Source organism: Microtus ochrogaster, chromosome 6, assembly GCF_000317375.1.
Source record: "Microtus ochrogaster isolate Prairie Vole_2 chromosome 6, MicOch1.0, whole genome shotgun sequence".
Classification (NCBI taxonomy): Eukaryota; Metazoa; Chordata; class Mammalia; order Rodentia; family Cricetidae; genus Microtus; species Microtus ochrogaster.
In genome coordinates this window covers 46,221,108-46,232,900 of record NC_022013.1, presented here as the reverse complement: position 1 = coordinate 46,232,900, position 11,793 = coordinate 46,221,108, and the positions used below count along the sequence as shown (strand labels likewise).

The 11,793-nt window shown below is 45.7% G+C and overlaps 1 protein-coding gene across 1 annotated transcript in view; it reads right to left on the bottom strand.

The window, feature by feature from the left end:
• Nucleotides 1–88: 88 nt before the first annotated feature.
• The window catches only part of Atxn7 (ataxin 7), a 154,320-nt gene continuing 142,615 nt past the window's right edge, over nucleotides 89–11,793 (bottom strand). Inside the window, exons 10-14 of the mRNA XM_026779982.1 lie at nucleotides 11,581–11,779; nucleotides 11,157–11,278; nucleotides 6,077–7,055; nucleotides 5,235–5,300; nucleotides 89–3,676 (exon numbers count right to left, since the gene is read on the bottom strand). Coding sequence (XP_026635783.1) covers nucleotides 3,659–3,676; nucleotides 5,235–5,300; nucleotides 6,077–7,055; nucleotides 11,157–11,278; nucleotides 11,581–11,779 — 1,384 coding nt within the window. The 3' untranslated portion in view covers nucleotides 89–3,658. The remainder of the gene's footprint in view (nucleotides 3,677–5,234; nucleotides 5,301–6,076; nucleotides 7,056–11,156; nucleotides 11,279–11,580; nucleotides 11,780–11,793) is intronic.

Genomic DNA, 11,793 nt, shown 5'->3' with positions numbered 1-11,793 from the left:
ACTATTCACACATGGTAACACAGGAGATTGCTTTAAAAACCAAAAAAAAAAAAAAAAAAAAAAGAAAAAAAAAAAAAGAAAAATTCTTTCAAGGCCCTGCATTCACACTGACAATATGTAGTGCTCACTCAGTGATCTGAAAAGGTAAAATGTCTTACAATAAGATGTAAGAATTATTTTCTTTTAAACAATGAAACTTTTAACAATCATTTTTTCAAAGCCCAACTTTTCCCCAACCCAGGACAGAATGGAGACGTTAAGAAATCCCTTGGCAACAGAACTCTTACAGGAAGACAGCTGCCTTTCTAAGTTACATTGTTTTTCAAATTAAACATTTTTTTCAATGTTCTCAGAGGTACTTCTTGTATTTTTTTTAATACAAAATATTTTAAATATCCTATCTTAAACTCTGTATTTCATGAGTGACTAACCAAACTTAGCTGCTGGCAGACAATGATTTATAACCCTTGGTGGCACTGGGTTAAATTACTGTGAACCAAAATGTCTTAATTTTAAAATACCTTATAAAAATTACCAGCCTTGATGGCTTTTAACTTCTCCCCTAAAACTTTAGAAATAATATTTAGGTGGGAAAAGCAAACTCCAGAAGTTCAACTCAGCTTTCAAGTCTTTAAAGAAAATCTGTCTGAGCTGAAACTAGGTTCAGGCACTTTCAGCTTTGTTTTGTTGTTTCCCCCATTAATTTAAACCATATCGCATACTAATAACACAGGTGTGCTCAGAGTGTCATTACACACACGCGCGCACACACACGCACGCACGCACGCACGCACGCACACACAGGACTAAAAGAAAAGCAGTGTGTCACTTAGTTCCATGTAGTCTATCTGGCAATCAGGCAACTGAGAGAAGCTACGCCCACTTAATCTGTATTAAACCACTCCCGAGACACTGAAAGGGACAGAGACTTTCACAGAACAGAGGCATCCCTTAACTAAGAGGCAGGTTCTAAACTATTGGCTTGGCAGTGAACCACTTCAAATTATAAAAAGGTATTTATTTTTTATTAATTAATAAATAAATACTAGATGATCTCAATTGTACCAAAACAGGATATCAGAAAAAAAGACCTGTGCAAAAATACATATTTAAATATGTACAATTCATTTTTAACAAAATATGTCTTCTGAAATAGGGATACTTCCATATTTATAATAGAACAAGAAATTCCAAAATAAAGATACAAAAGTAGTTTTTTTTTTTATAATTCTTTGTTCAGCATTGCAGCACTTTATTTTTGCAGTTTAAGAAAACGGCAGAAGCTGTCATGAATTCTATTGGAAAGAATATAAAAATTATCTTGGTTTTAAATTGACACCAAAGTCTGTCTAGAAACAATCCAAGTACTGCAAATTTGGTTTTTGCAAGTTAATCTAATTAAAAAAAATATTTGTACTCCCATATTTTAAATGGTCTTAATTGTTCATCATCATAAAAAGTAGTTGTCAGAGAAAATAAAATATCTGAACAGTCTAAACTTTAGTAGCACTGTTTAGAATATGTCTGTTTGTGACAGGCAGAATCCAAAATGGCTTTTCCTAATGCCGAGGCTCTGTGTGTTACCCAGAGATATAATGAAGTTCAATTAAAACCCCAGTCTAAGAAATCAAATTGTAACACTAATCTAAGCCTCTACTTTATTCTGAATAAGCTTCCTATTGTGGCTCCTATTCACATCTTTCGGAACAACATGACCTGTCTACAAATTCCATCACTAAAAGCAACTTAATTTATAACCATCAAGTCCCCTTGGCTCTGAGAATAAATCCTACCCACACCCCATTGCACTTGTCACCAAGTAATTACTATGTAACCGATTCCCTCTTCCCTCCTTCCTCACCACCCGGATGGATGGGACGGATGGATGGGACAGCCGAGTGCTCCCTCCTAACACACAGGCCACCCATGGTCCCTTCTCATAGCTCTCTCCCAGCATCTTCTTAAAACCATTCACTGACTGAATGCATAAGTAAGATTCTGTTTTCCCTCCCTTAAAAATTCAACATTAGTTAAAGTATCTGCATAAAGTCTCTGTGTTCTCACAGAATAAGGGTAAGTGTAGCAATTCACATTATTAGGTTGGTAACCAAGTGTTTATCCATTCTACCTGCTGTTGACTGAAATTCCCTGAAACTCAAGTTTGTAACCTAAGAACTGTGGGGGAGAGGATGCACTGCCTGGGCTCTGCCCAGCCACAGCCAGGACAAGGGTAGGAGCCTTGGGAACTGTACTCTTTTGGCCACTCTACTGTACTCTCCTAAGCCAGAGGACTTGGCTGTCTGTGCAGGAGCTGTGGTACTGGCCCCAGATCATCCCCACATTCACCGGTAGACAACTTTTCAAGCAACGTCTTAACATATTAAATATTCTTTGGGAGTGGGGTACTGAACAATCTTAATAGGGTTTTACACCTCACTGAAGGAAGATGGCTGTCACTATCACGGGAAAGGAGGGTGTGCATGAGTAAACCTGGTGACCCTCACAGAGCTGCTCCCCTCCATGGCACACACAAGGCTCTCTGACCACCCCTTTCTTGGGGGTCCACTCCTCGGCCGACCTGCATCCAGATGAACATCTCTAGTGGCCTGAAGGGGGCTGTGACAGACACAATGACAACAGTCCTGAAAGCGGAAACTTACACGAAAGGGGAGTAATGCCTGGGAAATATTTAAGGACATCATAGTAACTTTAAAAAGGCAAATCTTAAAAAGCAGACTGAGCGAGACGATCAGTCCACCATGACACACTGTCATTAACAAGAGAAGTCCGTCTCTTTGGAAACTCTGCAAGGTTTGCCCCACTTCATGATTTTCCCCTCCCCATATCCAGTGTCCCAACTGCTTTTTATCACCAGACTCGTTTTCCTTCTGCTCCATCTTCCTTGTCTTCTTTCTTCCTTTCTTTTTTCGCACATGTGTTTGCACCATGAAAACTAAGGTTCTGAGATACTTTCAACTTAATATCCGGTTATGAGCAGCTTCAAACCAGGTCTTAAGTTTGGAGAACTCGATGAGCTTCTTATCCCACATGACTTGGAGAGGGTCTGGCCACTATATCATGATGCACTCACCAACATCAGTATTCTGTTCCTGAACATTGCTATAAAAATATCTAAAGCCAGATATCCTCTAGGAGGACAGTCAGGATCAACTCCCTCCCCTTTCTTTGGAAGGCCTCCAGTCTCCAGCAAAGGTGCCTACCTGCTGGAGAGTGACCTACAGGTGAGCATGTATTCAAAAAAAATTCTGGCAAAGAAAGGAGGAGGAGAAGAGCCTACAGTAACGCTCTTGCTAAAACATTCTTTTGCCCAGCCAATTACTTCAAGAGTGGCTCCATGATATGCTGCAAGTTAAAAACAAAAACAAAAACAAAACACAAACAAAAACTTCTCACAGATTGGTAGCAAGCAGTCCAGACCACTGTAACACTGACAAAGCAATCCGGTGGCTGGACTCGATCCAGTGTCCTTTAGGAGTTCTCACTGCTACAGACACAGCTTCAGGAAATCCTTGTCACCCTGGAGCCCACAGGGGTCAGAGAGAGACTCAAAGGCATCGTGGGATCCAGAGTGCTGAGGAGAGGTGTGGCTTGTCTTCACAAACGTCTGCGGTTTTCTTTCCAGTGGTACTGTCAGCTGTCAGGGGCGTGCCTTTGGCTTTCAAAAAGAGGGGGTAAAGAAATACATAAGTAAGTGGCTAAAGGCTGTGCTCCCAAAGTCTACACTAGGATACCCCACACTAAAGTTCCACTGATCTGCTTGGGCCAGGGAGAGCCGTCACAGGGCCAGCTTCAAGCTTTGCAAAGACTGACTTCAGAGAACCGGCAACAAGAGGCAGCTGCCTGGGTTTCCAGCGCTCATGTTTGCCTTCTGGTCTAAGTGTTTTCAAATTTGTGACCTTGAAGCCATTCTAGGCTGTGAACCAAGCTAGCTGTGCTAACACACAGGTGTGGCAGCTTGCACCAAGGCACTGCCCACACACAGGGAGGAAACTCTGTCCTTCCCATGGGGTAAAAAGGGCCGAGCGGCCATGAACAGACTGGGGTGGGGGCTACTCATTGCCATGTCTTTGGCTTCCCATATCACTTCTGTGTTCACAGATGTCAGCCCATGCAACAGGACTTTAACAGCCTTCTCCATAAGAAACAGCAAGCCGGAGTTTCTACTTTTCTACAGACAGAGCTTGTTTTCAGACACGGTCTCTCTGTGTGGTCCTGGCTGTCCTAGAACAGGCTGGCCTTGAATGCAGAGAACTACCTGCCTCTGCCTCCAAGTGATGGGATTTAAGACGTGTCACCATGCCCACTTTCAGGGATAGATAGCATTGTTTCAAGTGCTTTTAAGTCATGTGTTTCTCTGAGATTCTTATACAGCTGTGGATCCCTCCCAGCCAGAGAAAACACTCTGTAAGGTTTATATAACATCCCCTGACTGTAAGCCACGGGGACCCCAGGATTTGTGAAGTATAATTAAAAATAAAAGACAAAAGCATCCTCAACACAGAAAGTCTTTCTATAACATCCAAACTTGGACTATCTGGGTCTTCCCAGCCCCATGGGGTAAAGAAAGGGCAGGGGGAAAGCTGGCAGATCATAACCCAAACTGTCCAACAGATACGTAGGCTGTAGTAGACTTTTTTTTTTTTTTTTTGCCTAGCTCTGCAATATCTCTTTAAACGGGTGACAAGGTAGGGAGCAGCTGCTCCACGTTGGCGGGACCATATTCCACTCCCAGATCTTCCAGTCACTGCCAGTCCCTGCTGCCTCCAGCGCCCACTGCTACCTTCACCTCTCCCATTGGTTTCCTGTGGCTAAGAGGAAGGTCGACACAAGTCTAATGTTCTAACTAAAGATGGCGTGCAGGCTCTAAGCTACAAATGTAGGGACCTCAGCCCACAGGAAGTTTTGAGGGTGATCCTATTATTTCTTGCTGTGTTTGTACTTCTGCTACATGAATCATAACTATATGAATAACCACAACATAAGCAAAGCAAAGCCCACATTTGCCCAAGTATCTCTACCCCAAAAGGCTGAACTCACGCAGCTACTTGGAATTTAAGTAGCTACTTCCCCCGTTCATTTTGGCATTGTCAACTCACACAAATATTGCAGAAAAGAAAATTACTATAGTAAACGGCTTAGCATTTTCTGAAAAAGCCCTAAGCACTTAGGTTCTGAGGATGAGGGAAAGGAGATAACATAAAAGAGAGCCTCACTTTTAAGTCAGGGCTCTGGGGTGCTGCTGCTGCAATTCCTGTTCGTGAGCAAGGAGAGAAGATATCCTGATGAATGGAACAACAGGATGAGAGATGAGCTCAAGTTAGGGCAAAAGAAGCTGGAAGAAAGAACTCCATGAAAGACAGTTGGAAAAACAAACAAGAAAGCTGGGGAACAGACAAGATACAGCACAAGCAAGTCACGACTACTATGAACCCAGTGAGTCCCCTCCTACTGATGGGATGCACAATAACAACACATGTCTTCTTAAGGTATGCCTTGGAACAAGGCTCAATCCTCAACCTTATTTCCCATCTCCCTTGAAAATAGCAAGGAGAAAATGTGGGTGCAATTAACCAGATATCTAAAACTGTTCAACATAAAACAGTTCAAGCTTTTTTTTCTTTCTTTTTTTTTAGGTTTAAAGTAGTTGCTTACTAGAATCAGGTTGATTTCAGCCTGGCTTTCTTCACGGGAACACATTAGAGTCACTACACAGACTGAAAATGCTCCCCACTTCCTTCGCTAACAGAATCAGGATACCAGCTCTATGCCTTTGCAAAGGGCACCCCTTCAACATTGCTGTCATGCCTGATGCTCTCTTCAGGCCTAGATGCTAAATGCATGTTTGGTTCTATTCAGTAACATCTCTGAAAGGCATAAGACATTCTGTAGAGATGTTTCCCTTCAGATAGAAACGGACTTCCCTTTGTTAAAGATGACTATGAAGGCAGGGCATCCACTATAGGCAAACAAACCAACCCAACCAGTTTTCAGAGCGGACAAAGGACCCCAAAAAAGAGGCAACAGAAACACTAGGAGATCAGAGTCCACTTCCTACCTGATGAAGGAGGGAACTGTTCGTCAGTCCTTGGGCCCCTGGGATGGTGCCTGTGTGTTTCATGTGGACGTTGTTCATGGCTGGCAATTTGGCAACCTTTGTAGGTTTGCTACCACTGTTGCAGACATTGCTAGAGCCCGGAGAGCACTTTCTTTTCTTTCCTATGAGTTTGTCTAGAGGAGTGTGTGAGTGTGCAAAGCTGCCCTGTGAGCTGACAGGCAGTTCACTGGACTGATGGATGAAGGGCCCAAGAGAAAGAGTGGAGTCACTGCTGTTCACCATCACACTCATCCTCTTGATGGGCTCTGCAGGACTCACGCCAGGAGGAGCCCTTCCTGCTGGCTCATGCCGCAGGCTGGCCGAGTCGGCTCTACTTGTCACACAGCTGAGGCTGAGGCTGTGGGAGGATGCTGCCGGTGACAGGTATGGAGTCCCAGAGTGCGCCACACAGTTTTTCCTGAAAGAGTCCACGGAATGAGAAGAGGAGGAGGAGGATGACGAGGAGGAGGAAGAATGAACTAACAGCGGGGAACTGCTTTTGCGTTTCTTTCCTGAGCCACCACTGGCACTGCTACTGGCACCGTGACAGTTAATGCTGTTACCAGAAGACTCCTTGGGCCTTACAGACTTGCTAGGTTTCAATTTCTGAGGTTTTTTGGACAGAGGGGAGGAGGGGACTGAAGAGAGGCCGGAGGGTGTGGAGGGGGATGAGGATGAAGCAGAGACTTGTCTGGATTGCATACTGCACACAGGATCCATTGCCCCAGAAACAGCAGGCTGTGCATTGAGAGTGGTTCCATGAGCTGGTACCGATTTGCTATTTGGGGAGATGCAGGTGGACGACAGCAGAACTGGGGATGCAGAGACAGTGGTTGCTGCAAAATAGCTGATCCCACCTTGGGATGTCGGCACAGAATTTGTCCGGTGAGGAATACGGGCAGAAACAGTTGATGTGGTACAGGGCACTGGTGGGATTTTCCTGTAAAAAGGAGATACCACGGGTGAAAATGACCATAGCTAACCATGAACACTTATCATACTATTACTGGCTATGGATGGTTATAGATAGGCATCCCTTTATCACATACTCTGATCGCAAAGATCAATTCAAAACACAAACCAAATCCTGATATATTTTTCCTTCCACCTCTTGATGCTTCCCTGGGGCCTGGAAACACTGTGCACGCCTCTCCCCTGCCACAACTCTGGTGGCTTCAGGCTCCACTACAGATCCAGAACAACAATCTTTGTTACACGCCACAATGCAAGACGCTGCATGTCCTCACACCCCAAGCACACACCATGACACAAGAACTCCTACATGTTCTCACACCCCAAGCCACACGCCACAACACAGGAACTCATGCAAGTCCTCGGTCTGGCCACTCTAGTTAGCTCTGGCCTCCGCTCATCACTTTAATTTCGACTCATCACTTTCTTAAGACGTCTGCCCCGGGGCAGGAGAGTTGGCTCAGTGGCTAAGAACACTGGATCCTCTTTCAGAAGACCCAAGTTCAATTTTCAGCATCCGCATGGCAGCTACAACTGTCTGTAATCCAGCTCTAGGGGATCTGACAACCCTAATACAGACATCAATGAAGGTAAAACTAAGTCTGTCCTGACCACCATGCCTTGCTTGCATCTCTAAAGACCCCTGGTGATAGACTTTGTGAGACTGGAAGTGTCTTTAATATGAGACCGCAAAGCATTTACTCCTTCGCAGTTGCTGTAACCCACAACGTATGCACCATTTTATCGTTAAGGCCTGGAATACAATACTCAAATACTGTGGAACTTCAATCAAAACTAAGTCACTTAAGCAACAGGCAGGCTGTGACTGCTTGCCTAGACATTGCACAGAAGACAAATCCAAGGGGGGCTTTAGGTGGTCCAAGGACGTATGTTTGTAATGTCTGGGTAAGGTACTGATTAGGATGAGAGATCCATTTGGAGAGTCAAACATGAGAGATACATGCCCTTTTCTTTTAGCTCTGAGTTTTAAAAAAATGTGACAGCATCAAAGAGAACGAGAACCTAACAAGCCTGACGGCCGCACTGGAGTCCAGGTGACAACAGGACAAAGCGGCACAGGCCGATGGGGCCAACAGCTCAGGAGTCTGGAAGACGACAACTGCTTGAGCTAAGGGATCAGAGTATTTTGAGCAACATATGACACCTGTACCTATTAAAGGCAAACAATAAAACGGGCTGGGGAGACTGTGCCAAGACCACCCTACCTTAGCCTGGATGCGATGGCCCTGCTGACTCAATCACAACCCCAGGGAGCTCCTCCACATTCAAGGGACAGAAGTGGCCTGAGATGTTGCCATGTGACTTCATTACTAACATTAGGAATTAATGGTGGTGCTTGTTTCTACTTTAAAACTGCACTTCTGCATCTCCACTCGGCTGCACATTACAAGCACTTATGCAGCTTAAGCCACAAGCATACTTATCATACAGGAAGTCTCAGGGGGAGCACACAGACATTAGCAGATTCAATGTGGAGCCTACAGTGAGAAGCCTGGCTCTATCCTTGTGATATTACCTAAGAGGTTTTTCAGAAATGTGAATTACCAGACCTCAGCTCAGACAACCTCAGTAGAATCTGTCCCGGAACAACATAACCCAGGCAAGCTCTTGCATGTACGCTGCTCATTGGCTGCAGTAACTGACTATGGCCACTAGGTGGCTCGTGAGGCTGGGACTTAAAGACCAGGCTGCCTGAAAATAAATCCTGAGAAAAGAAAAAGGGTTTCTTCCTTAGGCAACGTGTGAACCTCTTGGAACAATGATACAGCTGCTTCCTCTTTTAAAAGATCTAACAAGCCAGCTAAAGGTATACAAGAAAACAATAAAGAGAGTGCTGTATGTGGAAACAGGAGATAGGGAAACTGACACCCCAAACTGTGAAAGCACCTCTGGGTGATGTCTGTCCCATGCCCTTCCCAGATCAATACAGGGGCAGGGTTCACAGAGATCACAGGAGCCTGAGATGGCCTTGGATCACGGCAATGCGCCACAGAAAGGGCTGGGCAAACTCCACTACTGTTCAGAGCACCCAGGAGCTATGAGGACTCCAGGCTCACATCCTCTTTCTACTGACACCCAAATTTACTGCGGGAGCAACTAAAGGGCAAGGGAACAGGACTGCTGCTGGAATAGGCCTCTCCCAGAAGGACAGCACTCCTGCTGAGCCAGTATAACAGGACAGACACTGTGTCAATACCCTGCAGTATCTGAGAGGCCCCTGGGCAGTTCCCTGGTGAGAAGTGCTAAACTCTCTCCCCCAGTACAGTCAGGACTGTGAGAAAAGGTTGCCCAGAAATCAACTGCAGCGCTCTCGCTGCAGGGAGCATTTCTACAACACTTATGGCTGGGTCCCAATCCTTCTCAAGCTAGCGCATCACTGAACCACACATACTCCCCATCGCTGCACTGACTTTATCAACAGGTCACAGGGTTAGGGTGCATGTAGCTCAGTGGGTAGAGTGCTGGCTGAGCGGACATACAGCTGTGGGGCTGATCCACAGCACCACATGAAACCAGGCATGGTGTGCCTGTAATCCCAGCACCCAAAAGACAGAGACTGGAAGATCAGAAGTTCAAGGTCAACTCTGGCTTCACAGCAAGATAGAGGCCAGCCTGGGATAAAAAAGCAGCTTCTGTGGATAAATGAGCCAGAGTTCATGTTAATGGACAGGAGGACTAAGTAATGAGGTGGTCTTCCTCACAGATCTTGCCAGAGCAGAGGGCCAAGCCAACCTCAGAAACCCGCTTTTTCAGAACTCACATCCACATACGCCACTAGGAACAAAACCATTTCCACTCCACTGCTGGCTGCAGATCACTTACTGATCCAGGAAGGTCAGCAATGTGGACAGGTGTGCTATCCCCTCAGAGAGGAGAGAACTGCAGCAAGAAGGCCAGAGCGACATTGGCTGCCCTCATTCTACTTGGCATTGCACAAATCCAAGTCCAATAATGTCATGGGGACAGACTTACTGTAAAGGCCCCGACCAGCTGTAGCTGACCACCGAGAAACCAGGTGGTAAGAGCAACTGGCCTCGCTACCATCCGTTCGAAAGGTGGACAGGGGGTGACCTGAGAGTCCCCTGTAATAAAATATCCCACTGAACACAAGTTTTCCCCAAATATTCTTCTAAAAGACATTCCGAAGTGAAAAGAGCTGTGGAAATGCTCTGCAGAGGGCCCCCCCCCAGTCACAGAAGCCACAGCAGTGCTACGCTGAGAAGTGCTGCATCGAAAAAGGAGCTTACATGAAACCAAGGTGTGTTTTGGCCAAGGATCCCTTCTTATAAGCTTTTAGTAAATATTAGGATTCATAATGCTATACAGGAGTGTCCATGGCTGGGGTGACCCAGCTAAGGACAAATGGAAAGCTGCAGCCCAGCCAGCTCACCCCTGCACACACAGTCTCAGTGCTGCCTGGCCCTGCTGGCCTCTCAGGCCTTGTCTCCTATATACTTGCGCTCTTGTTTCTCAAATCCTCACCTTTCTGACTAGGTACCTTCACACATCAGGTTTCTCCTCGGGGAAAGTAACACGCCTCACACCAGTGACAGTTTTCCAGACCCACAGTCTACTATTTTCCCATATCAGCTCTGTTTGGAAACAAACTGCCACCTAGCGGCCCCACCACTAACCTACTGTAGGACCTTGTTGAATTAACTAGAAAAAAAAAAGATAACCATAGTCATGTAGCAAAGACTGGTAAAAATCAATAGCTAGCAATCCCCAGCATAGAGCTAGCTCCCGGTAAGTGTTTTCAGTTCTGATAACGAGCTGTAATCTTTGCTGTTAGCTGGCTTTCTGGTGTTCCTACGGTATGATGAGGTCTTTACATGTGGGAGTTCTATTTTGAGCCCAGAACAAGATGTGGCTGCCGAAACAGTAAATGAAAACAGGGGAAGAGTAAATGTTTTCTTCTCCCTGCTGCTGGCTAATAGCTACCTCCCCGTTAAGATAAGCAGTCAGTCTTAAAAAATGGAGAACACAACTTAAGAAAATGCATCACTGGGGCAGGTCGGCCCTGCCCCCACCACCAAAAGGCACTTACTTCCATAGCTGTGCATTCAAATGCTTCTCTATCATGAGGTTAAGGGCACATCGAAGTCTGTTCCACCTGGAGTCAAACACGTAATAACCTCTTCCAATCTGCCGGCTCCCAAATGTGCAAAACTGAAAGAGAGAGCAGACACAGTGTACATGCACAGTGAACGCAGCGTCACTTCCGCTGCCAGCAGAGGTCAGGGTCCTTTCACATTCAAGAAAGGAACAAGACACCAAAGAAAAGACAGAGCTGAAAGGCCTTGAGTACCAGAACTCATGAAACTTGTGGGCAATAATGCTGGCCATTAATTTTGAGGAAGAGTGAAGGAAAAGCAAGAATAGAAGGCCCCAGAAGGAGTACACAGGTGCGCAAGTTCAGCACCCTGTCTACTTGCACTGGGGAGGCCACTGCAAGCAGATGCAGAACTTACCGATGCTGGCTGAGGATGGTGACCTGAATAATGACAGTCCAGTTTTTCAACAGACTCTTCTTTGTCATCACCTTCACCCTCCTCACTGGATAACCGAGAAACTGGCTCAGTGGCAGGCAAGGGAGGGTGTGGAGACTCGTGGCTTGGAGGAGGGTCAATGGGGGTACTCCCACCTTGCTGAGCAGGGCAGCCTGGAGGCCTGAATGAAAGGTA